Source organism: Symsagittifera roscoffensis, chromosome 3 (assembly GCF_963678635.1).
Source record: "Symsagittifera roscoffensis chromosome 3, txSymRosc1.1, whole genome shotgun sequence".
Taxonomy (NCBI): domain Eukaryota; kingdom Metazoa; phylum Xenacoelomorpha; order Acoela; family Convolutidae; genus Symsagittifera; species Symsagittifera roscoffensis.
The window spans coordinates 76945085-76971978 of NC_087064.1; the positions used below are offsets into that span (position 1 = coordinate 76945085).

Sequence of the window (26894 nt, forward strand, 5' to 3'; positions counted from 1 at the left end):
CCTCAAAAACTTTTATATCGGTTGCAAATTTACGAGTTACCATTCAGTATAATTTTTGTTTTGTTTTTTCTTTTTGACTCAAATATTGTCGATGTTTGCGGCCTTATACTGCTTAGTTTGATCGGGAAAAAACGTATGCGTGCGTCTTCAGGGGACTAAAAAAAAAACATTTTTTATTTTTTTGTATGAAAATATTTTTTATCGTCTGAAGGGAGGCGATGCGATGTTCAAGAATTGAAACAAAAGTTCGAAAAAAAAATTTTCAATCCTATTTTAACATTCAATTGTTTTCCTTTGAACATTTTTGTCAAACTGAACATAAAGCAAGACAAGTGGAGACAACAAAGTACAAAATTTCAACAATATCAAGCAAGTAGCTTAGTATAACATTGAACAAAAAGTAGATTGCGAGACTACTATAGTACCAACTTCATTGTTATAATATCATGTCGAAACGGAAAAATTGAGACGAGTTTTCCTCGACGTGGGTTAAAATTGTTGTAGAATCCAAATCACGGCGGCTACAAGCGTTTCAAAATGATACCACATTTGGCGAACATTCTTCGAGCTAATGTACCTAGCACTTAAATTAACGCGAAAGAAAACCCCCATCCTACGCCATTGTACCTTCCCAATCTTTGAGTCATCAAACAAAAATTTAAAAAAGAAAAAGCTCCAGCTTGGTTGGTAAAAAAACTGTGCAATGCTGAAAATTCAACTCAAAATAAAATTTTAGAAATATTCTGAAAAAAGCACTTTTACAACAACGTTATTTACAATTCGACATCTCAACTGAAATAATATCGTACAACGGCACACTTAAAAAGAAATAAGGCAACAATCTGGCAAAACTGTCAAGATAAGAAACAATTTATGCTACAATTTAACAGCAGCGCACACGTTTATTTTGGTCAGCCTAGAGAAGACTTTTTGAGAAGCACAAAGAGATTTTTGGTTCAGTGTAGCACCAAAACATTAGGCCTTTTTTATGGTACTAATTTTATGAGGATATTGTAAGAAAAGGAAATTGAGAAGATATCGCAACTGAAGACTACAATACTAGCTAATAATGCCACAATGAGAAATAGAAGTTTGCACTACGCCGCCGCTTCTTTCAATTATTTCTAACAACTCGCTTCGCCGGGTTAAAACATACCGGAGCGTAACGTTTGATTTTGATGCATGATTGATGCACACTTTGTCCCCTACTTGATTTTTACTTTGATCATACTGACCAATTTTCCATCATAGTTTTCAGTCTTATTTTTGTTCTACTTTCGAAGAAAAATACTATTTTTTGAATCTTTATAACCATAACTAATAAACGTGCAAAATGACTGTCAATTTTTGATAATAATTTTTGATAATCATACTTTTTGAGTACTTTTCAGGATGCAGCTCAAAATTGACAGCGACGCACATGCACACTTCTAATGAGAACTAACTACTTCAGTGCAGTGAAAGAATTATTTTGCCACGCGGTCAACTAACAAGAAGATAATAGTTAAAGCCACTAAAGCGAATTGGAACACCATTCACTAAACCATCAGTTATGGCTTTAAAACTTTAACCATTCCGGGTTGAGCTAACAGGAAAAATTATCTCTAACTCAGAGATATCGCAGCGATTACCATCTATGATTCGGTCTATGATCAGGGTCACTTTATCCATGACCAGGGCTTAATCAACGCTGAACTAGCGCTAAATTTTCAGGTCTGAATCAGACATGAATCATCCATGAATTAGAGATGGACTTTCACTACAATAACCCTGAAGACCCAATACATATGTCAATACGAAAAAATAAATTGTTTGATAATATTCTTCTTCTTTCATAGTATTTAAAGACTATTATCAACTTATTTTGACGTGTCATTAAAACAGGGTCTGAGGTTAGAGACAAAATTATTTTTCTGACAGTTGTAATTTGACATGGCCTGCACACCTCAAAGATCTAGCTCTATTAACAGTGTCATATCTGATTGACTTTCACAGAGGCTCTTTTCTTTTTTCAACATAATTGTGTACTTAAATTTATACTTTTGTACGTAATTTTACGTAAATTTGTATTCTTGTACGTAATTGTACTTAAACCTGTACTTTTGTACGTAATTTTACTTAAATTTGCGTAAATGTACTTAAATTTGATCGCTTTCTTCTCCACTTGGCCTTCTTGTGTCACTGTGTTGTAAAAGCACTGTTTACAGCTTGTAAGTAAAGAAATTAAGAGAAGAAAAGGGCCTTTGACGATTAGTCTATCTTTCTTATTAATAATTGGCTATAATATCACCACGAATGGCACTAATAGCAGCCATCGTCCCAGTTGTTTGGATCCTCGTGGTCGCCCATCAACATCTCATCTCCACTGTACACATCAATGAAGTCAGAGGGCGAGTCCCTGGGCTGGGCTGGAATGAGATACTTCAGGGGCAGAATACTAGAAATAAACAAACACTTGCGAGAACACGACCAAAAAGCAGCTCTATCAAGTAAAGTAAGAAACGGTAGAAATAAGCCTTGAATTAGCAAAAACTCGGCTACATGTAGGTTTCGAATCTGCGACCTACAGCAATCAAGAGATTTTTAGTCTCAAGCACTATCCACTCAACCACGCAAGCTGCTTACAGCCGACGCACACTAGTCAGGAATAAAGCAGCTACATATGCTAATAAATTGCCAATGCAAATCAGCAAAAGTGGCACCACCAAACACAAATAAACTCAATTTTGCAAGTAATAATTTTGAATATAACAAACTGAAGGCATCCACACTAACTTTGCATGTAACAAATCGCAAAGCATAAAACCACATTATCTATAAATTATGTATTTCAAAAAACTGCGAGATATACTGACTTAGAAAACTTCTGAAATCGAGTTTTCAGTGTTGCTATGTTTTTTGAAACAAATTTTCGGTTCATTTGATGAATTAAAAATGCATCAACTGTGTTAACTTATTACAATTGGAATGTCAAAGCACAGGCTATGAAAAAACTGCAAAGGTGCTCCAAAAGTGGCACTATATTTGCGACTTGGGTTGGACAAAAAAGGTTCAAAAAAGAGGGTTCATACTAATACACTCGCTTCCCAAGAGTAAAGAAAGAAACAAGAAAGAAACAAAAATGTTATTCAATCTCTCTTTACGTCAATTACAGTAAAACTTTAGCAACCAACCGGCAAACTTTCAACTTTTTGGGACAAAATACATCTCCTGAAAGCTCTTTTATTTTTCAAGCATTTTCAAAGATCGGCACTTTTCTTATCAAAAACCTTAGAGATACTTGGGGTTATAGATAATTTTTAAAATTCCGCTGTTGCATCTATAAAAAAATTACGTTCTAATCAAAACGTAACTCACGTTTCTTCGCGCTATTTTCACACTTGTAATCGAGAGAGTAATTTGCCTTCCTGCTAGCAAATGAATTTGAATTGAACTTAAAAAATCAAAAGCCGACCAGCAAAAATTTAGAATTGAGCGTGACCTATGACTTTAAAAAAAGTACGTTAAAAATCTCTACGTTCATTGATACTTAAAAATAAGCTAAATCAATTATTTTATTTATACTGCCTAAAAATGATTGAGCATAGCCGCGCTGATAGTTGATCTCGAGATCACATTCTTCGACAATTTCCACTAGTTTTATTCAAGAGAACTCTTGTTTCGTTTTTTTTCTAATTTCAGTCGAACAACAAATTAGAGACAACTGGAAGAACAAGAAATCTAAACAAGTGATTGAAAATTTTTCGAATAAAAAAAACACAACGTTCAAGCATTTTGAACTTCAAGAAATGTTTATAATTGGCACTTTTTTCGTAAAGCTATCCTATTTAGATAAAACTGGATCGATGGGTAATTTTTTTGATGTGGCAGAAAAATCCGAAACTTCAATTCCACTTTGAAACTAGAAGTCATATCCATTTTTCATGACTTTTATCCTTTTTTGATAATGGAATTTGTCGTCCAAGCAAAAGAATAGAATTGAACTTAAAAATACATCCCAAGTTAAACAGTAAGAAATCAGATTTGAGCGTGAACAAATTTTAGGATTACTAATGGAAAAAAACATCAAGACCTATAAAAAAAGACAACAATTTCGCTCTTTTACTTTTAATAAGAGTAAATTACAAACATCAGATTGAGTCGTATTTGCACTTTTTTGCAAAAAAAACAAGCAATACAAAACAGCAAAAAGGATATCCATATTGCAATTAAATACGAAGCCTAGAATATAAGCTTTGATTATGATATTTTTTGCACACCAGGGAGTCAAACTCAAGGACAACCGAGATGAGTAAACGGTTTTTTGAGCGCTTGTCCCTAAAAATTTGATAACTTAAGGACAAAACTGGAAAATATAAATAATCACCTATCATCACCAACTTGTCCTCCTCCTCTCGCCGAGGAGGCCTTTTCGTATGCTGGCTTCCTATCTCGGGAACTCGGAACTGTTGGCGGTGCACTCGGATACCCGTACCTGTCACCGCTCGCATCCAAATATTCACTACTGCCGAAATCTTGTTGGTAACTTTGAGGGCGTTTAGCGATGGGTTTAATAAGCCGGAAAGCACTTTGAGACGAATGGTCGATAGACATGGAAGTGTTTATTTCAGTTTGCTGTGATAGAGCCTCGCTCGGTTGAGTTACGTCATAACTAGAAGATAAAGCGGATGATGATGCTGGTTTTCGGCTAGACTGGCTACCAATCTTTTTGACCGCGTCGGTCGAAGGATATGGTCTACTAGATGATACACTACTGTTTGATTGAAGTTGATTATGATTTTTGGGGTAGGTGCTGTTTAGGCCCACAGCACTGTCGACACTTTGAACTGGGACTTCTGGCAGTCTCCTGAAAACATGCAAAGGTTTTATACATCGAACCATTGTCAAAAACATTGCGCTTGTTATGTTACGATGACGCTAAATATCCAGTTATTGACTAAAAATGAAATATCAACTAAGAATTCTGTCGAAATATGAATTTGAATGAAAAAAATCTGGCGATGTTTCCAATTGGTACTTTGATATAACATGTTATCACATTGAATCAGAGCTGGTATGTTTAAAATTAGGGGTGCATAAAACAAGTTTCAAATACTGTTTTGGAGGTCTGTATTTTGTGTTTGTCTTTTTGAAAATGAAGTTCGAGTTAATCACAATGCAAGCTATAGCCCTTTTCTATTGCCCTTCATCATGGTTTATCTAACCAAGCCTCTGGGAGCGTTTTCGAATAGTTCTTTGTCCCTTTATCAGCTGGGATTGAACGTTCGTTCGAAAACACATTGATCTCAGAAACAGTTTCTGAGATCAGAGATAATTCAGTTTTTATTTTATTTTAAATAGGGTGTATTAGACAATTAGACTGTTTAAAATGTTTGAATTGTCTTTTTCAGAACATTACCAACACTGCATTGAATAGTAAGCTGCAAACACGACACCGAACAGCATTGAACAATCTATAAACTATCTGTTTGTTAAAAAGTGACATGTAGTGATTTCTTTATTTGAGTGTGAACAAACCTGGTTTATTTAACAGGTTTAGAAGCTGCCGAGGTAGGCAGGTGCGATCTAAAAACGCCATCAGCCTTTGAAATCTTCTTCATGTTTCAACCCATCATAAAACTTGCAATAGAAATTATAGCAAATCGAACACGGAAAAACAATTCGAACACAGAAAAACCCCAGGGTTTGGAGAAATCTATAGTAGAGGGCCTGTTTTTCGCCAGCAAATATCAAATACTATAAAGAATACTCTTTGGGCATCCATTCGGGTATCAAATAAAAGTTCTTTCAGTCATGCTCAAAGATATTCCATTTTTCTGACTCATTAACTGATAAGGTGGGCGGGAATAGTCACTCTCAGCCTAATTCTACCGCTATTTGAACTTATTTATGATGTAATTACCCATTGTAGGAGCTTATTTACAAAAAAATCCTGCTACCCCAGAGAATTGTTTTTTCTTCAAGTGTTTGCATTGGAGGTCGTAACATTCTGTGCTACTTGCACAGCAACCGGCTATCCTTGTTTCTTTTAAAAATTACTTCCAATTTAAGCGGCTTTAATGAATATAATCCCATTAAATGCAACAAAACTATGGTGAGATTTTTTAAGCTAAAATATGCCCCAAATGCACCAAACAAAGGATCGCCAATCTTCACGGTCATCGCGGATGAAATAAAAGATCAGTGTTGATTTTTAGCTTCAACTTGCACTTTGCCCCGCTTATTGGGTTCACTTTTACGAGTGATTACCTTCTGCCTTTCGCAGCTGTTCTAGGTCCAGGGATACCCGATGATGGCTTTGGAAGTGCCGATGCTCGGGAACTGGCTGGATTGCTCTGAGTAGCTGCCTGAGAGACCGAATGTCCAGCAGCAGCAGCAGTCTGATTTGCAGTCCGAGCAGTGGAGGGCCTAGTTATCGGTTCTCTAAAAAAAATAGTTATCGGTTCTCTAAAAAAACAGTTATCGGTTCTCTCAAGAAAAAATAAGAAAAAAGAAAAATTAAGCAATTCAACATTTTCTAAATTGCTAATTCTTTTGTGCTAAGTTGTTAAGTACTTTTGAGCCTTTTGAGACTTTTTCCTGAAAAAAAAAAGAAAATCGCAACCTAAATAAGCATCTTTACTACGTTCATTGACACTTTAAAACAATCTCTGAGTGTTTGTGATATAACCTCTTAGAGGGCATAGCAGATCTGGTAGAATTGGGTCCTCCTATGGAAGACACCGTCTGATTCATACTGGGGTCAGATACCTTCACTGGGTCAACGTCTCTCCCACTGGAAAGCTTGCCACTTAAATGACCTGGAACGAAGACAAACAAAAAAGCTCAAACATATTCAACAGACAGAATAACATGATCAAAAAAATTTTGTTGGGAAAATGGTTAGTCTAGAAATTTTGATGACTCGAAAGTTAAACATTCGTTTGGTTTTTTGTCGAAGCTCTTCGGAAGTCACAAATGTTTTTTTTGCAATTAAATATTAAGAAACTAATAAGAGTTAATTTCCTCAATTCTCCTGATTATGTGCCCGTGAGTAATTTCACTTTTGTTATATTTTGCCCAAGTTTAAGTTTATAATGCTCAGCTTGTTCAAAAATTATTGTTAAGAGTAACAAGAGTAATTTATAGTTAATGCCAAATTATTGACAATATCGGCGACCTTGAGCAATTTAATCGGTCAAAGCTACATCATTTTAGTTTATTTGGTTCTATGGAAACTGTTTTTACGTCTTTAAATCAAAATAAACTAAAAATTGTCGTAGAAATGAGCAGTTTTAGGTTAATTAACTTGGTTCAGATTCGTTGACCGAAAATGATATTGCCAAACATTTTGGCATTAACTATAGATGCCAACCAGGTTAGTGTTCATCACCTGATGACTGACTCTGAGTTAGTCTGGAGGAGGTGGGGGCTGTGCCAGTCCCACTCCTCGCCAGCCTTGTTTGAGGGGCATTCATGGTCTGGTTCTGATTCTTGGATGCAGCTCCACCAGCTGGCCTGGATGTTGTCGCTCCTGAAGGCCTCGCAAGTCCTGATGTGGGCTTGGAAGCAACGGGTCTTGCTGAAATATAACAAAAATTCAACATATTGTTTTTCGTTGTTAGTAAAAAGTGCAGAATAAAGAAAACGTGGTAAAGAAGCGATCAATGCAACAAGGACGACAAGCTGTTAAAATTTGCATCAAAGCATAATCAGTAAACGAGTGCTTTAGACAAAGGAAATTCAACATTTTGCTCAACTCGTATGACTCATCTGCTCAACAAAGCACTTATGGCATTGTTAGCAGGCTTAAAACGTCAGTATTCATGTCAGGATTCGGCAACTTAGACAATAAAAAGTTCAGCTAGTCCTAAAAGAAGTTTAAAAATTCAGTAGTCCAAAATAACGGATTCTGAGGCAAATGTTAACTAAGAGTAAGTAATGATATAGAGCAATGGATAGCAAGAAGACCTCTTATATAAATATTGAACCCACCACCAACATTTTCTGCCGTATATATTTAAAAAGAAGATTTTATTCGCATGCAAATGACAGAAGCTTAACCGTGCACAGTCACAGGGTTACAAACCTCTCACGGGTGACTTCAGTCTAGACACCCTTGATTTGGGAATACCAGAAGTGGGCATATTCGATACGCCATTGGCTACTGTATTCAAATGCAGTGCAGCCGGCACTTTGACCTGAGTTCTATGACTCATACAATCCAAGTCTGATAAATCATCATTTTCAGAAAGATCCTTCTCGAAATCTTCTAGTTTTTCGCTCAGCGAGAGCTCTTCGACTTTCGAGGCAGGTCTTTCTTCAACATATTCTACCCTGTTTTCTTTATCAACGATGCTTGCGACTGAGCTTGAATTTTCTCTCTCCGGCCCTGCTGAACTTTCCTCTCTTTCACGAGTTAAATTCGTGTTCAGACTCTCCGTGCTGCAGTAGATCTCTGAACTGCAACTAATTTGTTCAAAAGTGTCGTCAATGTCGTTTCTGTTGTTGTTTTGATCTTCAATTTCATCGTCTCTATCCGGTGAGTGAATAGACGCGTATAAGTTGCGACTTATGCGACGCAAATCCAAAGCTGCTTTAGAATATTCAAAAACGTTGACAAACAACAAAAAACTTTTACTTTTTAAATTACGCTTTGTAAACAATTTTTTTCTGGGATAAATGCAGCCTTTCGTTTGAGAAAGAAATAGATTTAAAAAATAGGTTTCGACCAGCCTCTGACGATGTTCTGAACAAAAAGGATACTTTTAATCACCTTCTCTTGATGAAATTGGGGCCGTCTTCTCCCTTGTAACAGTCTGATTACCCGCACGTGCACCCATCGGTCCCTTCGTCACCGTTCTTTGTTGAGTCCCTCTAGCGGGTGTCGGTTTTCCGGGAGCTGTGGCGGGACTGACACTTGTCTCTGGTGTCACATTTCTCGTCCGGTTTTTCAGAACTGTCCTTGGAGGAGTCGCGAGGAGGGATTGTTTTGATGATGGGGTCCCCCTGCTGCTCGGAGCTGTGGCAACTACCATTTCGGAGTCGACTGTATTTAGCGATTCAGTTGATTTCAGGCTCCTAAACAAAGCGCAGTCTGAAAGTAAGTCGATAGAAAATACAAAACTCAGTGCCCGAATTAAGAGCTTCGAGGTAATTTGTCGCTAAAAACTTTCCTGTAATTTGTCGTTAAAAACTCGTTGAATTCTTATTAAAACAAACGAAATTAAAAACATCGTCAGAAACCACACCAGATATCTGTGAACAATTAGGACAGACACTGCCTTAGCATGAAGGAATAGCAGCGTCTACGAGCTCCAATCGCTACGAGCTAAAATCCGTACACTTTAATGCATCCCAAACTTACATTTTGTTCAAAATCATCTCTCAACCGAAATTCATGTCTTATCACTAATCACTTAAGCTCTTCTTTTTTATTTTTCTAGTACTTACTGCATAGAAGATGACTGCGGGATATTTCGTTTCCTGTCGTAGTGAGCAACACCAGAACCAGATGATGTTTTTGGTCTGGTCAGAGTTCCAGGCACTGCTAGACCCCCACTTCCCGCTCGCTTCTCGTTGGGCCTGGAAGTCCTGGGAGTGTGGTAGTTGGAGGGTGTTTGATTGAGACCATCGTGTAGACTCTCACTGCTACTGTAGTCTGCTCTTCGCTCGACACTACCAGTTCCAAGAGATCCACGCCGTACTAGAGAATCTTGGGACGGGATTCTGAAATAAAGAAAGTGAAAAAGCACACTAGATGCTAAAAACTATCATATCTTGCCACCATGGATGTTTTAAAACACGAAGAATAATGTTGAAAAGCTACTATTAAGGTTCGATTATTGACTGTATAGGAATCGAAAAAGATCATCCTCAAATAAAACACAAGAAAATTACATTAGAATTCTGCAATTTTAACATATATGTGAACTAATTGTTCCCTTTTAGATTAATTTGACTAACTTGCTTATACTTTCTGTTGAGAAGGCAGATTTGGACTTGGTGAAGCTGCTATTTCCCATCGCATTCAAATTCTGACCACTCGTGCTTCTTAGTCTATCTTGACTCCCTAATCCAGGCGAACTCCTCCTCATATTCAACCCTGGATTACTACTGTAAACGGGCTCTCCGGGCGATGCCTCGATTGTGAACGAGTTTTCCTGGCCAAATACTGAATCATTCATCACTCCCGACTCGTCTCCAGTAGCCGAAACTTTTCCAAAGGAGTCGTTCAACTGTCTGCCGCGGACTGCAGGTTTGTGTCCAGGGAGCGAATCGCGAGAGCTGGTTCTAAACGGCAAACAAAAAAGGTGGCAAACGAAATTGGTTCAGACATATTAGCCGAGTAAAATTACATGAACAAAACTTTTTCAAAAGAACTTTCTTTCAGTTGGACATTTTAAATCTTGAGCGCGAAAAAAACTGGGCAATCAAATCAAAAATTTCATTTGAAATCTGGAACACTATCTATAACTACCAGTAAAACTTTCAAAAATGCAGAATATTTCAAGTATAATAATCTTTTCAACCTGAACAAGTTCTCGCTGCTGTCGATCACTGGCGCATTGGGATTTCGTCTGTCTGTAGTGTAGCTTGAATTGCGCACTCCACTCCTTCCCCCGGTACCTTTAGTCATCCCACCTACTCTGACGTCATCGATAGAACTAGACATGACACCCACTGCTGCTCCTAATGAGTGGTCACTCTTGAGAGCCTGTCAAATAATTAACACATCACTTTCAGATTATTCGACTATCTAAAACATTATCCGGGTCTGGCCCAAAAAGTCATCAAAGAATATAGCCAACAAACAGTCAAAAAAAAAATCGAGAAGCTTTCTCTGATTGGAACTGTTTTACAGAGCAGACGCGTAGCTTCGCATCACTTGCAATACAACCCAGATCCCTTTCTGTTCAATTTCAGAAAAACATTCAAGAAACACCACGAGTTTTAAATCATCTTTTAGTATCATTTAACGAGCAGCCACTGATCCGAAAATACTTAAAACGTGTAGACGCCCCTTAAACGGAAATTTTTTTTAAAAAATGTTGATATACAGAAAAAACATTTTTTGATCGATTAATTTACATAACTTTTAATCTTTAGAGCACAGCCTAATTTAGTTCATGTAAATTATTGCCCTTCAAACAACAAAAAAAGTCGAATAAGCCGATAAAATAAAAGCCAAAACCATTTCTCCATCAAGAAAACTAAAAAAAACATTCAAAAATCGACTTGGTTCATTGAAAGATGACTGTCAGGTTGGAACTGCTTAAACCAAAAAACCTGCTTTGGAAATTCAGCAGACAAAAATAAGAAAGTAAACAAAACTCCGATCATTCAATTTTTCCCGGAAAGCATTTTTCACACAGAGGTGAAGCTTCGCTTCGCAAACACGAGCGAGAAAACGACAAAAGCAGCTCTATGAAGTGCAATAAGAGAAACTAGAAATAAATCTCGAAATTATTACGTTACGTCTGGGATTCGAACCCGACCTACAGACTTTGAGTCGAACTCACTAACCACTCAGCCATGGACGCTTATAGCTAACAAACACTAGCCACAGAGCAGAGAACAGATGCTATACAATTTCCTCTGCTACAGTAAAATTTCCAAATGAAACTTTTATTGCAAGTTAGGTTAGAAAAAAAGGTTCGTAATAATACATTACACTAATAGCTAATGTAACTAGTAAACATTCGGCATCATCTCGGAATTGATCTGCGACCTAGAGATATTGAGTCTTACGCACTAAACACTCAGCCACTGACGCTAATAAATCTAACACTAGCCACAAATGAAGCAGAGAACAGATGCTATGAACATACAATTTCTACAGATCGTGATTATAGCAAACGTGCCACCAAATAAGTGAACATTTTTATTTGCGAGTAAGGTTTGAAAAAAAAGAAGTTGCGCACTAATTAATACAGTTCTCTAATGGCTAGTGTAAATATTATAAATTCTGGAAAAAAAAACAATATCCGACAGGAACTCGAACCCCACACCTTAGAGTACAAAAGCAACCGCGTGCGTTACCTCTAAGTCAAGTGGAGTCTCGAAGTTGCTCTTGCACGTGTTTTTAATTTACAAACACAGCTAGCAGACAGTTAACAAAATAGTCATGAACGCAAGAAAACAGAAAAATAAATCTTAATTTCCGATTTTCGAAAAAAAGATGCACTTGAAGCTTTTTGAATTTCCAGAACAAATCATGAATGATTGACAGGTTTTTGATAAAAATTAACCCAATTTGAAAAAACCGGATAAATAGATATATGTTTTTATTCTGCAGGGGAATCTGGAATTAAAATACGCAATTAAAGGTGATCAACAAGTGATGTGACATTCATTCACACTGCCGCTGTTCGGTAGTGGAGTTATGTTCAATTGTCAAGCGAAAAAAAATCAAATTTTGAGCGAAATTTGACCTATGTAAGATTCTACTCTGCTCTCAAAAACTGGATCAATGAGTAAATTATTTAATCAACTGGTAAACCTGAACATAGCCAACTGACAATTGGAAAAACTTCAGCTTTCAAAATTCAAAGAGAAGAAAAATGCCATTGATGCCATGTGTAATTGGTATTTTTGATAAAACTAACCCAATTTTAAACAACTGGATTAGTAGGTAAACTTTTATATCGCAAAGAAATTTGGAGGCCAAGCTATGCTTCGCAAGCACTAGCTAGAACACGGCAAAAAGGAGCTCTAGAAAGTGCAATAAGAAAAAATAGGAATAAGCCTCGAATTAGTAAAAATTCGTCTAGGTCTAGGATTCGATCTGCGACCTGCAATCAAGAGATTTTGGGTCTCACGCACTACCAATTCAGCCACGCACGCTTAATCACCGACAAACACTAGTCACGAATAAAGCAGCTACATATGCTAATAAATTGCCAATGCCATTCAGCAAAAGTGGCACCAAATACAAATAGACGCAATCTCGCAGGTAAAAATTTGGAATATAAAAATCTGAAGGCATTTACACTAACTTTGCATGAAACAAATCGGAAAGCATAAAACCACATTATGTATAAATTATGAATTTCAAAAAATTGTAAGATATATTGAGTTGGAAAATTTCTGAAACCGAGTTTATATAATTGTTATGATGTTAAATAGCATTTTTCCATTCATTTGATGAATTAAAAATGCATCAACTGTGTTAACTAATTACAATTCGAATGTCAAAGCACAGGGTATCAAAAAGCTGTAAAGGTGCCCCAAAAGTGGCACTAAAATTTGCTACTTAGTTTAGCAAAAAAAGAAGGTTCGTAACAAGGTAATGGAACTGAACTTAAAAAAACCGAAAGTCAAACCTCGAAAAAATAAATTTGAGCCTAAACAAATTCGAAAACTTCCTGAATCCAAGCAAGAACGAAAAAAATAATCGTGATCTATCTAAGATTCTGAACTATATTCATCGACTCTTAAAAACCTTTTTATTGAAGAGCATAATTTGCGTGCCATTTGGCAAATGAATTTGATATTACCTAAATGTAATTGATATTAACGAAATTAATAAGTCTCTTCACTTTCGTTAATTGACAGCTGAACACGAAGGTTAAACACAAATCCTGATATCACATCAATTTTTGCTTTAAATAGCTTTGCTCGCGTGGGTGACTTTCACAGATCCGAACTTGTTCCGGCCATTGAAAATGGGGAGAAACTTTTGCTCTTGTTTATTCTACGCAAAATCAGGCACCACAAATAGTCATCGAAAAAGGCCGAGTGATATATGATACTAGAGTTCTTTCAATCATGTATCGAACGACAGCAAAAAAAACTCAAAGAGTTGTCCCAGAATCGATAAAAACCGGTTTGAAGTTTTGAGTGATAACCTAATTTCAGTGATAGACTGGCAACCTTTTGAGTAAGTTTCTAGTTCGATATGTCGAGGCCCACCAACATCCATGCACTAGTTACTTGCGGGTGAGGCAACTATTCTCAGTCCAAAAAACAAACAAACCAAAAATTGCTCTCTTAATCAAGGGATCAACAGCGGTTCTCCGCGAAGAGCTAATAATCTAGTATTTCGGTCCTTTCCTTGAAAAATAAATGGTATCAATCTTAAATACAGCTCAGCTCGCAAATGTACATTGAGTTTAGTTTATAACTAACTTATCATAACTACTAATTTCAGTAGAAATTCTCAGAACTGGTTGAGTCGAGCAAGCCACCTTTGCAAAAATAAGTTGTTCACCTGTGGTAGGAAATGTTCACCTGTGGTCCCTGATGATGTGGCATGGCTGCTGAGAAGTCTCCCCCTGCAGTGATGACTGCATCCTCTGGATTGACACTGTAGGAGTCCTTCCTGGCGGCCTTGTTGGATGCCAGCTGCTGTCTCAGAGCCTGTCTCTGTCTAGACGCCTCCTCTAATTTCTCCTTATTCGTCCTGCAAAACACTCAAATAATAAATTGCAATCAATTTCGCAAACACAAGCAAGAAAAGTGCAAAAAGTAGCTCTAAAAGGGACAAAGTGAAAAGGATAGCCGGTTGCTGTGCAAGTAAAGTAGCACAGCAGAATGTTCCGAACACATTCTGAAAAAAACTATATAACTATACGAACGCGTCATTATTTAGTGAATTAGGCATACCAGACTCCAATTGCTTTCAAATGAAGGAATTTAAAAAATGAAAAAAATTTCAAACACTTTAAATTTTTTTTTAAATTTTTTGTGCCAGAGAAGATATTTATTATTTGTGTTACCTGAGTTTGGGTGAAAAACAAAAAGAAAAAAACTAAAACACCCGAATACAAAGTTCCTCCCTATTTTCAATGGTCGGAACAAAGAATGAATGAAAGAAAAGGTAAAACATAAAATCGAATATGTGCTCGAATCGAATCTCCGACCTCGAGATTCAACATCACACGTCCTGGCCATCTGCAAATTTGCCGCTTCAAAAAAATGAATATTAAAGGCCCAGCTAAAGCTGGAGGTAGTAGCTCTTTGATAAAATATCAATGAATGTACTGATGCCACAAGTGATTATCCAAAAAATCTAAGATCAAAAGTTTTTTTCCCAAAATGGACATTTGCCAAACAAATTGTTTTTCCACAATAATTAAGGCGTAGTCGCTATGAAGCTAAAATTCCTAGCGATGGTCTTTGATTGATCCCTTAATCTTAAATTTGGCCGTTTAGTTTTCGAGATAATTCAAAAAGTATCGAAAAAACGGTCAACATTTCAAAACATCAACAGTTTTGAAAATCATTCTAACTTTTTTCAAAAATAGCCAACAGACAGTTGGAAAAAAGTCAATGAACGCAAGTAAATTTAAAAAAATTGATTTGTTTTTTGACAAAATCTCAACATTCGAATATCAATGCAAAAATAGATGCCTTTGAAGCTCTTTACATTTCTAGAACAATTCAAGATATGCCCATTTTTTGCAAAGTTAACCCAATTTGAGAAAATTAGACCATTAGGCAAATCTTTTATTTTGCTGCGAAATTTGAAAATTCAATTCCAAATTCGAAACTAGAAGTGGATCACGTTTTTCGTGAATTTTAAACATTTGCTGTTTGATAGTGGAGTTAGCTGTCCTTTTAACAAAACAAGGAACTGAACTTAGAAGTAAATTTGACATTTCCTGAAAAAAAAATAATCACGACCTATATAAAAATCCGAACAACTTTCACCGACTCTTAAAAATTCGAGAAAAAAACTCCTACAACCTGTCCTTTCGATTGAACCCTTTATTTCAGATTTGTCAGGGTAGTTTTTGACAAGCTTCCGAAAAACAGGTCAAAATTTCAACAAAAAGGCTTTTTTTATGTCTAAAACTAAGTTCCTACAAAAAATTAGTCGTAATGGTTCTGCAGAGAAAACTCGAACAGCCATTTCTCTACGCTTTAACCTCCGATTTGGCAGGAAACTTTCGAACTTCAAAGAAAAAATAAGATGCCCTTTAACTACTACTGCGGCGCAGAAAATTTGAATATCTAGAACTATTTACGATTGCGGCTTTTTTGATAACATTAACCCAACTTGAGAAACCAGGATCAATAGGTAAAGTTTTTATTCCGCTGTAAATCTGAAAACTAAATTCCACTTTCGAAACTAGAAATTGTTCATGCTTTTAGATCCAATTCCACGTTCGTATTTGGAGAGTGCTATTTACGTAACTTTTAGCAGATGAATTTTAGTTGAAGTCAAAAAGTTAATACATACCTAAGTGCATTCATAAATACATTATTATGTTTGAATGCACATCTGTAGTTATTAGAGCCTTGAAAGAATTTTTCCAGATAAAAAAAAATCACCAAGACCTATATAAGAGTCTTCACTACATTCATTACTCTTAAAAACTATTAATTTTTGAGATCAATAACTTTTTTTTCCAAAATCAGCACAACATCACTTGTGCATAGAAGTGTCACAAATCCTGTTATTTCATTCAAATTTAGAACCTCAAATTTGGAGGGGTAGTTTTTCAGAAAAATCAAAAGTTTCGAAAAAACCTTCAATGTTCCGAAATGGAACATTTAAATGGCCATTACAATTTTGAGGAAAAAATGGGCCGAGCCGTTTATGCAATGAGGATTCTTAGCATCAGTTTTTGCATCTGAGATTTGCAAGGTAGATTTCAAGAAAAAGAAGTTTCCAAAAACGGAAAAAAATAAAAATATTTAGACATTTTCTAAGGCCATGTCTTTTTCTACAAAAATGACAGCTTGGGTTATTTTCAAAGCATCTTCTTTTGATTAACCCCTTAATCTCAGATTTTGAAAGGTATTGTTTGAAAAAAAAATCCCTAAAATGGGTTAAAAATCCCTCCATTGAAATTGTCGAAGGCTGTAGAACGCCTAGTAAAGAAAAACAGACTGTTGGAGTATGCATGCAGACTGGCAAGAAGCTGGTCTTTTCATTGGCCACCTTTTTCTGACAATCGACAAAACATTTCGAGAAAAATTAATTTGTTGCAAAAATTCTCCAAATAAGCAAAAATTTTCCTAAATAAAATTTAACGAACGAAATCCGAGATATTTTCATAAGACCTGTTTTTTTTATCAAACAGGAGAAGCCACCAATATACCAGATACAAAAACATAATGTTATGCAGCAAAAGTAAACCAGATATAAAAAATGCCACTTTTATGAGCACTTTTCATGAGCGACTTAGATTGGAAAAAAGTGGATATGTTATACGACACTGCGCTTCGCTTGTGTATTAACAATCCGACAAAGTCAAGAAAAAATTACTTGTTAAATATTGCTGGCGGGGGAAGGATTAGATCGGGTGTTTACGTTAGTAGCAAATGTATTTGATTTTGTTTTGTGACTAACTTTCTTCTAGGTGCCTGGAACCCTGGTCCCAAACCAGGTGCTCCTGCCAGCATTGGTCCCCCACTTTTCTCTCCACCCGAGTCAATTGATGACCTGGAGACTGACCTCCTTCTCGGAGCAGCAGCGGCGCCCTGATGTTTGTCACTTAGGCCCACAAAGTCATACCTTTTCTTCTGTTCAGTTACTGGACCACGGTCACTGCAATTTATAAGCAAACAACATTCTACTTTGGTCGTACTATATTACACTGGTTGACATATTACACATAAAGCCCCAAAATAATAAGACCATTTTCAAACTTTTTCGACGAACAAATTTTTTCAATTGCTCTTTTATGCGAATTGCCGTATCAACAAATTTTCAAAACGTTTATTGGCTCTTTTCTATTTTTCCCCACATTTGAAATTCAGCTTTGAAAAAAAAAAATTAACGCCTTTTTACCTGTTCACGCTGCCAAGTTATACAGCAGTTGAGAACAACAAATCGGTTGTTAAATACGCTGTTGTAAATTGAGTTTCAGAAAAACGAAAAAGGCTCTTCCTAACACGTTACGCCTCTCATAATTTCACACATTTTGTCCTCACATGTTACGCCCGTAATTTTTTTGCACATTTCTTTGCGATTTGAACATAGTCGACGATTTGAGGGGCTAAATGTGGGGACGAAATGTGCCAATAATTTCAATAGGAGCGAAATGGGATGAATTGAGCAAACCCCCCCACCCCCCATTTGGAAGGGGGGGGGGGGGTGGTAGGGGTTGAGAGTTAGCTTAATATGTACTTGAGACCTTTTTATAATTTACAACCACTTGAACTAAGTATAGATTTATACGCCAGATTCTCCAACAAACGCGGAGAACCAAAAATCACATTCTGAAAACTCAAAAACTAGATTCAGAGTGAAAAAAGGCCACAGTAGTCGCATATTAAACTGGCTTGTTCCTAGTTTGCTTGCAAAAATTGGCAATTGTATACATTATCCGGATCCCATAGGATTTTTTTCGGCCTAAAATAATGCCAAAAATTATTTCTGGTGACTTGCTTACCTCAAAGCAATGATCACCCAAAAAAAATCGGGAAAAGTTTTTTAAAGATTTTTTTTCGAAAATTTTTACTCGACACTCATATAACAAAAAATCAGTCGGGCAATTGATTGCGACATATAAACGTTGCAACCATCTGCTCGCGTTTGAAAACGTCTTTTATAGTGTTGTTTTGTCGTTTTTGGTAATAGTGGAGATAGCTCAATTGGTCATAACGGGAGGTAGATTGCTCAATTGATCCGCCAAACGTGTGAGAGGGGCGAAATGTGTGTGTACCGTGATAGAGGGTTCCCAGTAAAATCGAAGTGTGAGAAGTGATGAGGTCCCGAATTCGACCCCTGCCGACCCAAAGGATCCTCTTTTGTACTATTTTGAAATATTCATTTTTGGCTGAAGGACTCAAAAAATTTTCTAAGGGGGTTTTGACCAAAACAGGGTCTTTTTAGTGCTTTGGGAGAGCACGGAAAATTGATTTGGTCGACCTAAAAAAAGGTCGACAAAATTTTCGAACATTATTTGAAAATCCGCCCCGCCCCGCACAGCATTTTTGACCATTCTTTGAAAATCCGCCCCGCACCGCATTTTCGACCAATTTTTGAAAATCTGCCCCGCAACGCATTTTCGACCAATTTTTGAAAATCCGCCCCGCATTTTCGGCCAATTTTTGAAAATCCGCCCCGCCCCGCACCGAATCGTAAAATGAGGGACTTCAAGCCGAACATTTTGTCAAAAAAATCTTTCTTTACAAGTCATTGGCTGTTTCATAAACTTTGAGCCTCTAATTGATGTTTAGGAATATTAAAAATTAAAACAGTGTTCAGGGGTGGTAAAAGTATGATAAATGGGTCCCAGGAAAAAAGCAAGTAAGAAAGATCATTCCGCAATTTTTGTGACAACTTCAAAAATAAAAGTGAACAAATGCGAAACCAGTTTTCGAAGTTTTTCAGGCCTAAAATTTTTTCTTCAGGGGCCCATCTTAATTTTCGGGATCCAGCTATTGGCTCTCTTCGGACAATGTGAACAGTAATTTGAATTATAAAAATTTGCAATGGGGTGGGGGGCAGAGGAAAAAGAGCCCAACTATCATACTTGTACGGTACCCAAGGGGTTTTTCATTTGTGTAATTCATGCATTTCAAATTCCGGCCGATCTAACTATCTGATAACAGTCTTCTTAAGACTCTTAGTCTTAAGTGGTCCATGGTTATGAAGAACGCTTGTTATGAACTAAACTTGGCTAATTTTTGAAAGCCAACAAATAACAGATGAAAAATTGACGTTTTGAGGCGCTTGTTAAGTTTAAATTTCGGCATGACGTCCCTTCGGCCTGTTGTCCTAGACCCAGTTTCTTCCTCTATCACTTTTCGGCTCTTTTTCAGTCCCCCCCCCTTTGATTTTTTCGGAAATTTATTATGTGAAAACTTGTTTAAAATGACTTTTCATGTTATAAACTGCATTAAAACGTGTCAGCGTGAACAGGTGAACAAACTTTCACATTTCTTACATGCAAAATGCCGTGTGAAGAACTTTTGAACAGCTTTATTTTGAAATTTTACGAGGGGGGTGGGTGGGAAACTGGAAAAGAGCCCACTTTTCTACCAAGTTATCTTTGTCTGGCCTAATTAGTCCGCATGTCAACTTTTAACACTCGGACAATGTGTCCAAATAAGTTACTTTCGAACATTCAAAGGTGGGGGGGCTATAAAATTTGGGATGAAATTCCAATTAATTTGACCGAAAGGCCATTGGAGCTGTGTAAAATTTAAAAAGAACAAGTTTAATTGAATCTGAAAACAAAAAGTTTCCCAGTCCGGGAGTCGAACCCGGGCCTTGTGGGTGAAAGCCACAAATCCTAACCGCTAGACCAACTGGGACTTGTTCACTTGTACTCAGCGCGATATCGTATACCAGCTCTCAAGCTTTTGCTTTCAGAAGCCACATAATAAAAAGCTTATATATTTAAATGTGTAAAATACGGACCGCGAATGCGTTCTGCTGCGCCTTGGATTTAGAAGTTCGTTCTGATCGAATTCCTCTTGATATGGCTGATGCTGATACTGATTGACATAATAGTCGCCCTGCATGGTGGATTCGTCGTACTCGTAGCCCTCTTGCGGCGGCTGGCGGAGGAGGTTCTCATCACTGTGGAAGTCGTTGTGGTTATCGAATAGCCGCCCACTTTCTACTGTGAAGGACTGTTTGCGATTGTGATTTTGTAGCGATTGAAGAAGTTCTAAAAAAAGGGATACTTTACTTTCTTGCTTTCCTTATTTTTCAGGGCGAGATGGCACATTGGCTTGGTCGACTAAAGCAGCAAACAAACAGCGGTTCGGGGTCTGGGTAAGATCCCTCTTCTGTTCACACTGAATTGTCATAGTGAATATCTCCTTCATCTTTCCCCACCGGAAGAACAAGCACGGTGGTATCTCGCCTTTTAAAATAATGTTTTTAATTCTTAGGCCTAATCAATTTGTAAATTCCAACAAAAGCGAATAGAATAGATTGTTACTTTGAGAGGATCTTGTTAACTATTTCAGTAGGCAACAGGGGGGGGATAGGATAGTTAACAAGATTTTTCTCTTTGAGATTGACAAAATCACTAACTTAATCAAATGCTTAATGAGTAGTGTCTCAATCGGTCTCAAACTTTACAGAATCTTTCAACGAAAAAACAAAATATGTAACAAAATGTTATTTTTACCGAGCTTAATGATTGAAAAAGACTGTTACGGAAACCGCACCATTTATTTACTTTACCCTATATGGCTATGGAACCCACATTCAATTTTGTCAGCAGATTCTACTCAGCAGAGCTCACCGCGTGCGTAATCCATTTACCCACGAGAGTATTTTTAATGCTCTTCCAAATCCGAAGTTTGTCTTTGTAATGAAACCAATTTTGGATATGGGATGATATGATGTTGGATATGGGACGAAATCTGTATGGGACGAAATCTGTTAATTAAATAAATAGGACGAAATCTGTAGTAGGACGAAATCTGTGCCAATCTTTTATTGCTGGTTAGAATTAAAAAAAAAACAGAAAAACCAAATCTTAAATTAAGATTTAATTAAGTTTCATTTACCCGCATCTGGACCACCAAGATAGGGCGTTCAATAATTTCCAGACTTAAAAGTCTAATTTTAAAAAAATAGGAACTATGAATTTTGAGAGCTTGGGAATTCATAACCACCTAACTCAGAAATTAGTGAATTTTTTTCAAGGCAATCTTCTGTACACGTCAGTGTCGAGATTTCTAACTTGATTCGGTTGGAGGGCAGACTTTCAGTAATCATCAAGCTGTACCCTAATTTCATTTAAAATGGATCGAAAATGAAGACATTAATCACACCATTAATTGAATTACCAGTCGAATCGAATCTCTTAAATGGTGAATGATTTTGATTTAGAAATCCAACCTGGATCTGAAACATCAACTTTGCAAGTTCAATGGGCCATACATATGAATAAACCAAAAATATCGCATCTATTCAATTCAAAGCTTTGTCACACACCTAATTTCACTCACCAATTTTCCCAATTTAGTTTTTAACCAAAGCAACAGTCTTTAAAATTTCAAGCATCTTGAAGCCTTTAGCTGAAAGCTCTTGTGGGAACATCTTGTGCTAATTTAACCTTTGAACCTTACCCAATCGTTTTCTTTACGTTTCATCATGTTTTAGTTTTGTAGTGTGTTCGTGAAACATGTGCTTAAGGCTTACCTTCCTCCTGCATCCTCATGCGCACTGTTATGTCTGTGAGGTCCTGTGTGTTCATCAGATTGGGGTTGGACCCCGTCCTGGATGCAGAGTCAGCCAAATTAGGATAGCTGCCCGAGTCTCCTCCGAACATGCCTGAGTTGTGATTGACAATCGCGGTTGAGTTGAGAACTGTAGTCGTGTCATTGAGAGCCTGGAAAGTACTGTTGAGGCCTGAACAAAAGTTGGAAGGATTGTAACAAAAAACCTAAATTTCTCAAAAGGCACTCATAGCTGTTCAATTGCTTATATTACCTCAGGGGGCTATTCTCATAATGGTGAGCCCCTTTGATAAAAAACTTTCAAGCAATCAGAATCTTTTAAAGCCTTAAAAAGTTTCTATTTGCTGAAAACTTTATTGAGAAAGACAAAATCAAAAGTAGACTGCTTGTATCAGAGCGATGATCTGAATGTCCCAACAGACCTTTGAAGTCTACGAAATAATTTTGGATTGTGAAATTGATTAAATTTAAAAAAAAATGCATCAGCAAATTGCACACCACTCAAAATTTTACACAGCAAAGAATTAATATTCAACATAAACACGCGTGTTAATAAACACACACATGCTAATAGACCCGTCAAAACTCTCACCATTTGCATTCCTGTGTGATAGTGGCTGAGGCCTGGCTGTATGAGTCTGTGTCTGATGTGGGTGTAGATGAGAGTATAGGTTGTGGTCTCTCCTCTGTTTGATGATGTCCACTGCCACTATCAGGTTGTTCCTACTCCCCCTCACCAACTCCATCTCCTCACACTGTCTTTCCACCCACTCCTTCGCCTCCCAATTGGAGAAAGGACTCTCGGGCTTCATCTCATCCGGCAACAGCCTAATAGCAATTCTTAGTATTGTTACCGATGCTGACTACCTCCAAGAAAATTTCAGAATTTAGCTCAAAGAAAATGATCAGAACAGTTTTGATTTTCAGTCACGTTTATTTAATTTTTCATCTCTCTCAAGGGTCAAGAAAGCATCAGAAAATAAAAAAGAATTCAACTGTTTTTTTCCGCCTATTGGATGTAAGATCGCGATTTTCACACGTGATAATCGGACCGACCTCGTGCGTCGACGGAAATTAGGCGTAGGCGCGAAACTATTGGCGGGGGAGTTGAAAGATAGTTCAAAAGTGATACTTACCAATAGATAAGCTTAGTTTGAGAGCTAACAATCGTAATCGGACTCTGCACCTTGAATTTGACCTCTAGGGCGAAGAATTAAAAAAAAGCGCGCAAAATCTGGAAACCCCCCCCCCGGATTGGGAACCACTGGTCCGATCCTTATGAAAATTGGTGGGTGACTAATATAGATGATTTTAGTCGGGCATGCCAATTTCGAGACCCCTGGGGGGCGAGTGATAATGATTTCCGAAAATGCAATTAGCACTTTTTGTAAACCGGTAACTAATGGTCAGAATGACTTCAAATTGCAATATGTTGTAGCCCTAGGCGAGGGATGTTCACCACCGGGATTTTGAACGCATCCGGTTATTACTTCCGGTTTTACGCCCTATGTAAACAAAACCCACTTTTTGTTATTTCTGGACCCCTGATAATGCTAGGAGGCTGAAACTTGGGGGGATGGTAGGTTGGTGGAAGACCTGTAATGTATTAATGTTTGGACCCAATCCGGCGGCTACGTCGGAAGCTATTAGCACTTGACAATTGAATTAGGCTATTAACACATGATAGTGATAATTGACTTGTGATTTTAATGCACCAATGTGAAGGGGGGGGGGCAACCCAGTAGGGGGACCCCTAGTGACCCAATCCTCTCCGGAACTTCCTATGGGGTGAAAACGGCAATTTTAGGGAAAAGTGTTAATTGACCCAAATTTTTCGAAAATATGGGAGGGATGGTCCGATATGAATGGAACTTAGTGGGAATGATCTCCCATCGAAAATAAGACGTTTGGACGCGTTTGACCTCATTTGACCTCGGATGACCTTCAAGAGGTCATTTGGCATTTTTGACCCCAAGACCCCCGGAACCCCCTGAAAAGCGATAAATTAGCATTGTAAGGACCCGTAAGGGGTACTTACCCACCTGGGGAGGTAAGGGGAGGCCCCTAAATCGAGAATTTTTAGTTTTGACCTTTGTACCCGAGCGAAAGTGATTTTCTGTAATTCGCAAACATTGGGGTCAGCTTAACCTACTCCACTTGGACTTTCGATAAGAACGACAAACAAGTGAAAATACAGCCCCGGACAAAAATTGGGAACATCTATGGGGGAAATGGGAATTTCGGGATGAAGATTTTATGAACAGCCCTAGCATATTAAATAATTCTTGTGGTGTTTTTTTTTCGGATCAAAACGGACACGGGGAAGGGAATTACCCAGCCCTTGGACTTAGGGGAATAGAATTAAAAATGACCAAAAATGGAAATTTTTCAAGTATCATGAAAGTTAAATTTCCAGTTATGTGAGAACTACCCAATTCATGGGAAAGGGAAAAAATTAGGAAGAACTAAAATAAAATCATGCAATGGGTCATTTGTCAAATACGATTGGGAGCTGATTTTGTAGTTGAACCCAATGTTTGCTCAGTATGTCCTGATTAACTAAGTGCCACCCCGATGTTTAATTAAAGCTGACCTAATGGTGATTCAGCTGATAAGTCCTGAGTGGCAGCTAGTTAAGTGAATGTTAGTAGGGTTGGGAACGGTACGCCTCTGACCGAACCGAAAGTAAACAAAGATAACGATACGCGATTAAGGCACAACCACCGAACTGGACAGAACAGGTGTTAACTACTATTAAGAGACTGAGAAAGAGTATAGTTGGTTCTCCGTTAGTTAGAGAGAACAATTGTGAGACTTATAGAATTCAGACTGGTCCTGAGAGTGACTCGTGAAAGTTTAAGAGTGAGTTCTCGACGCGAGATTTTTAGTGAAGCTTTGTGAAGCAAAGTTGAAGAGTTGTTTAGAATTGTCTGTAAAGTGAACTGCGAGAGGCAGCTTTCCGGAACTTATCGAAGATTAAATTCATTGATACTTAATAAATTGTATTCAGGCCACTTAGCGGTCCCTATACTCGGCAATTTATATATTTATTTCTGAATTCAATTACTATCCAGTTTCTTGCGATTCTTTCCGAGGATGAGAACAGTCGAGAGCAATCGAGCAAAGGGGGCGCAACCCAGTGTAGTACATCGATCGACCACCAAATTCAACCTTTCAACCGAAGGGATTGTCGCCAAATACCGGATCACAGCTCACCCCTTGCTGGTTCTGGTATTTAGTGAAGGGACTTAGCGGACAATATAGAAGGGATATATTGGGTCTAAACAGTCAAATTCCCCAAGACGACATTAGATCTTTTTAACTATTTCCCCCTATGGTACCTTGTAACGACGAATCCCCCCTATTGCAATAGGGGGAGTAGTAAACAAGATCCCGCCTATTTTATCAATTTTTAGTAGGAGATACTGTGGTCGTATCGTAACCTTATCTGCTACTTGCACAGCGATCAGCTTTACTTGCTGATTTGTCTATAACAGTAACACTCACTGAGAAGAGGCACAAGAGCAATCCAGATCATGACAGCTCATCGCTTTTAGCTTCCATGCTACGTGCCCCTTTGGATTTTTTGTCGCTTTGGGAGTGCTTTATCTAATTCATGGGGCTGTTTGTTCTGGACGGTTATAGTTAACAGCTTTAAAATGCAGTTTTCTCAAATATTGTGATCCGACAACAACAAATTCATTCAGTCAAACATCGCATATCGAAATAATTTTAGCAAGAAATTTCATACCCTATAGAAAATATTGACTCTTTGAGTTCAAATGTATGAGATGATTTTTTCTCAGATCACTTTTTGTAAATTTTTGAAATTTCATACGACTTAAATGTTTGACATTGTCCAAATGTATGGTTTTTCAATGTTTGATTTCTTACCAAAAAATATTCGATGCCAATTAAGGGGCAGTCAGAATATTCAGGGCTTCGCCCTTATATATGAGCAGCCTTGTTTGTATTTTAATCAGGGACCAGATCTAGGGTTTTGTCGAGGGGTGTCGACCAAATTGACTTTCCAAGCTCTTTTAAAATACAACAAATCTTTTAGGGTAACTCTTTACAAAAATTTTAGGGTAAGTCGACCAAAAATGGATGTGAAATAATACCAAACGATGATCCTTTGGGTGACGAGGGGGTCGAATCCCTGAGGGAGTGGGGAAGCGTCCACCCATCTTCCTCAAACCCACCCCTAATCTTAATTGGTTTGCAAACATACCATTCGTCGCCCTGGTTCGATCCCCACCCAGCCCGGTAACTGTCTAACTCCGAATCTGACAAGAGATCGAATGTGTCGTCCAGTGATGAATCGCCATGACCACCTATTTGATCACCTCCTATTACCATATCTGAAAAGAGAAATTACGGCACAGATCAACAGCTGACTTCATTTTATTCATTTAACCAGAAGCATTGAAAGCTCGACTGATATCAGCTCAATTGCAATTCAGCTTAAATCAGAATCAATTCAGCTCAAGTCATTTCAGCATTATCTAGCCATGCCAATTATTACACTTAGTTAAACTCGTCGTTATGAACACACGGCGTATCTAAACCGCCCATTCGTTCATCATATAGCAAACTCGAATAACAAAAGACCAAAACTCCTCTATTGGCTACGTGACATTTCAACTCATATTTCATTAAGTCCTCAAAGACAAAAGACACCATATGCAATGAACTCATTTTGATAGATTTAAGATGAATGCAATGAATAATTCTGCAAATCTGCAATACGAATAATTTAATTGATTGCTGATTCAATAATGCTTGAGGTCCACTCTGATTTTTGCTGGTAG

General features: G+C 37.5%; 2 protein-coding genes and 1 non-coding gene across 3 annotated transcripts in view; all 3 read right to left on the reverse strand.

Moving 5' to 3' along the window:
• The window catches only part of LOC134842856 (ethanolamine kinase 2-like), a 262324-nt gene that overhangs the window by 31146 nt on the left and 204284 nt on the right, over positions 1–26894 (reverse strand). The gene's annotated exons all lie outside the window — the stretch shown is intronic.
• LOC134842852 (mucin-17-like) lies at positions 2154–26442 on the reverse strand. The gene is made up of 16 exons (XM_063859354.1): positions 26315–26442; positions 22676–22911; positions 22046–22255; positions 20303–20555; positions 17282–17479; positions 14212–14383; positions 10512–10696; positions 9946–10272; positions 9433–9708; positions 8756–9060; positions 8069–8575; positions 7385–7561; positions 6671–6800; positions 6250–6423; positions 4367–4846; positions 2154–2437 (listed from the first exon to the last, which is right to left on the reverse strand). The coding sequence occupies exons 1-16, from the start codon at positions 26440–26442 to the stop codon at positions 2302–2304; spliced, it is 3894 nt and encodes a 1297-aa protein (XP_063715424.1). The 3' UTR covers positions 2154–2301.
• On the reverse strand, positions 20125–20196 carry Trnae-uuc (transfer RNA glutamic acid (anticodon UUC)). Its single transcript has one exon. It is a non-coding gene; the product is annotated as a tRNA-Glu (tRNA).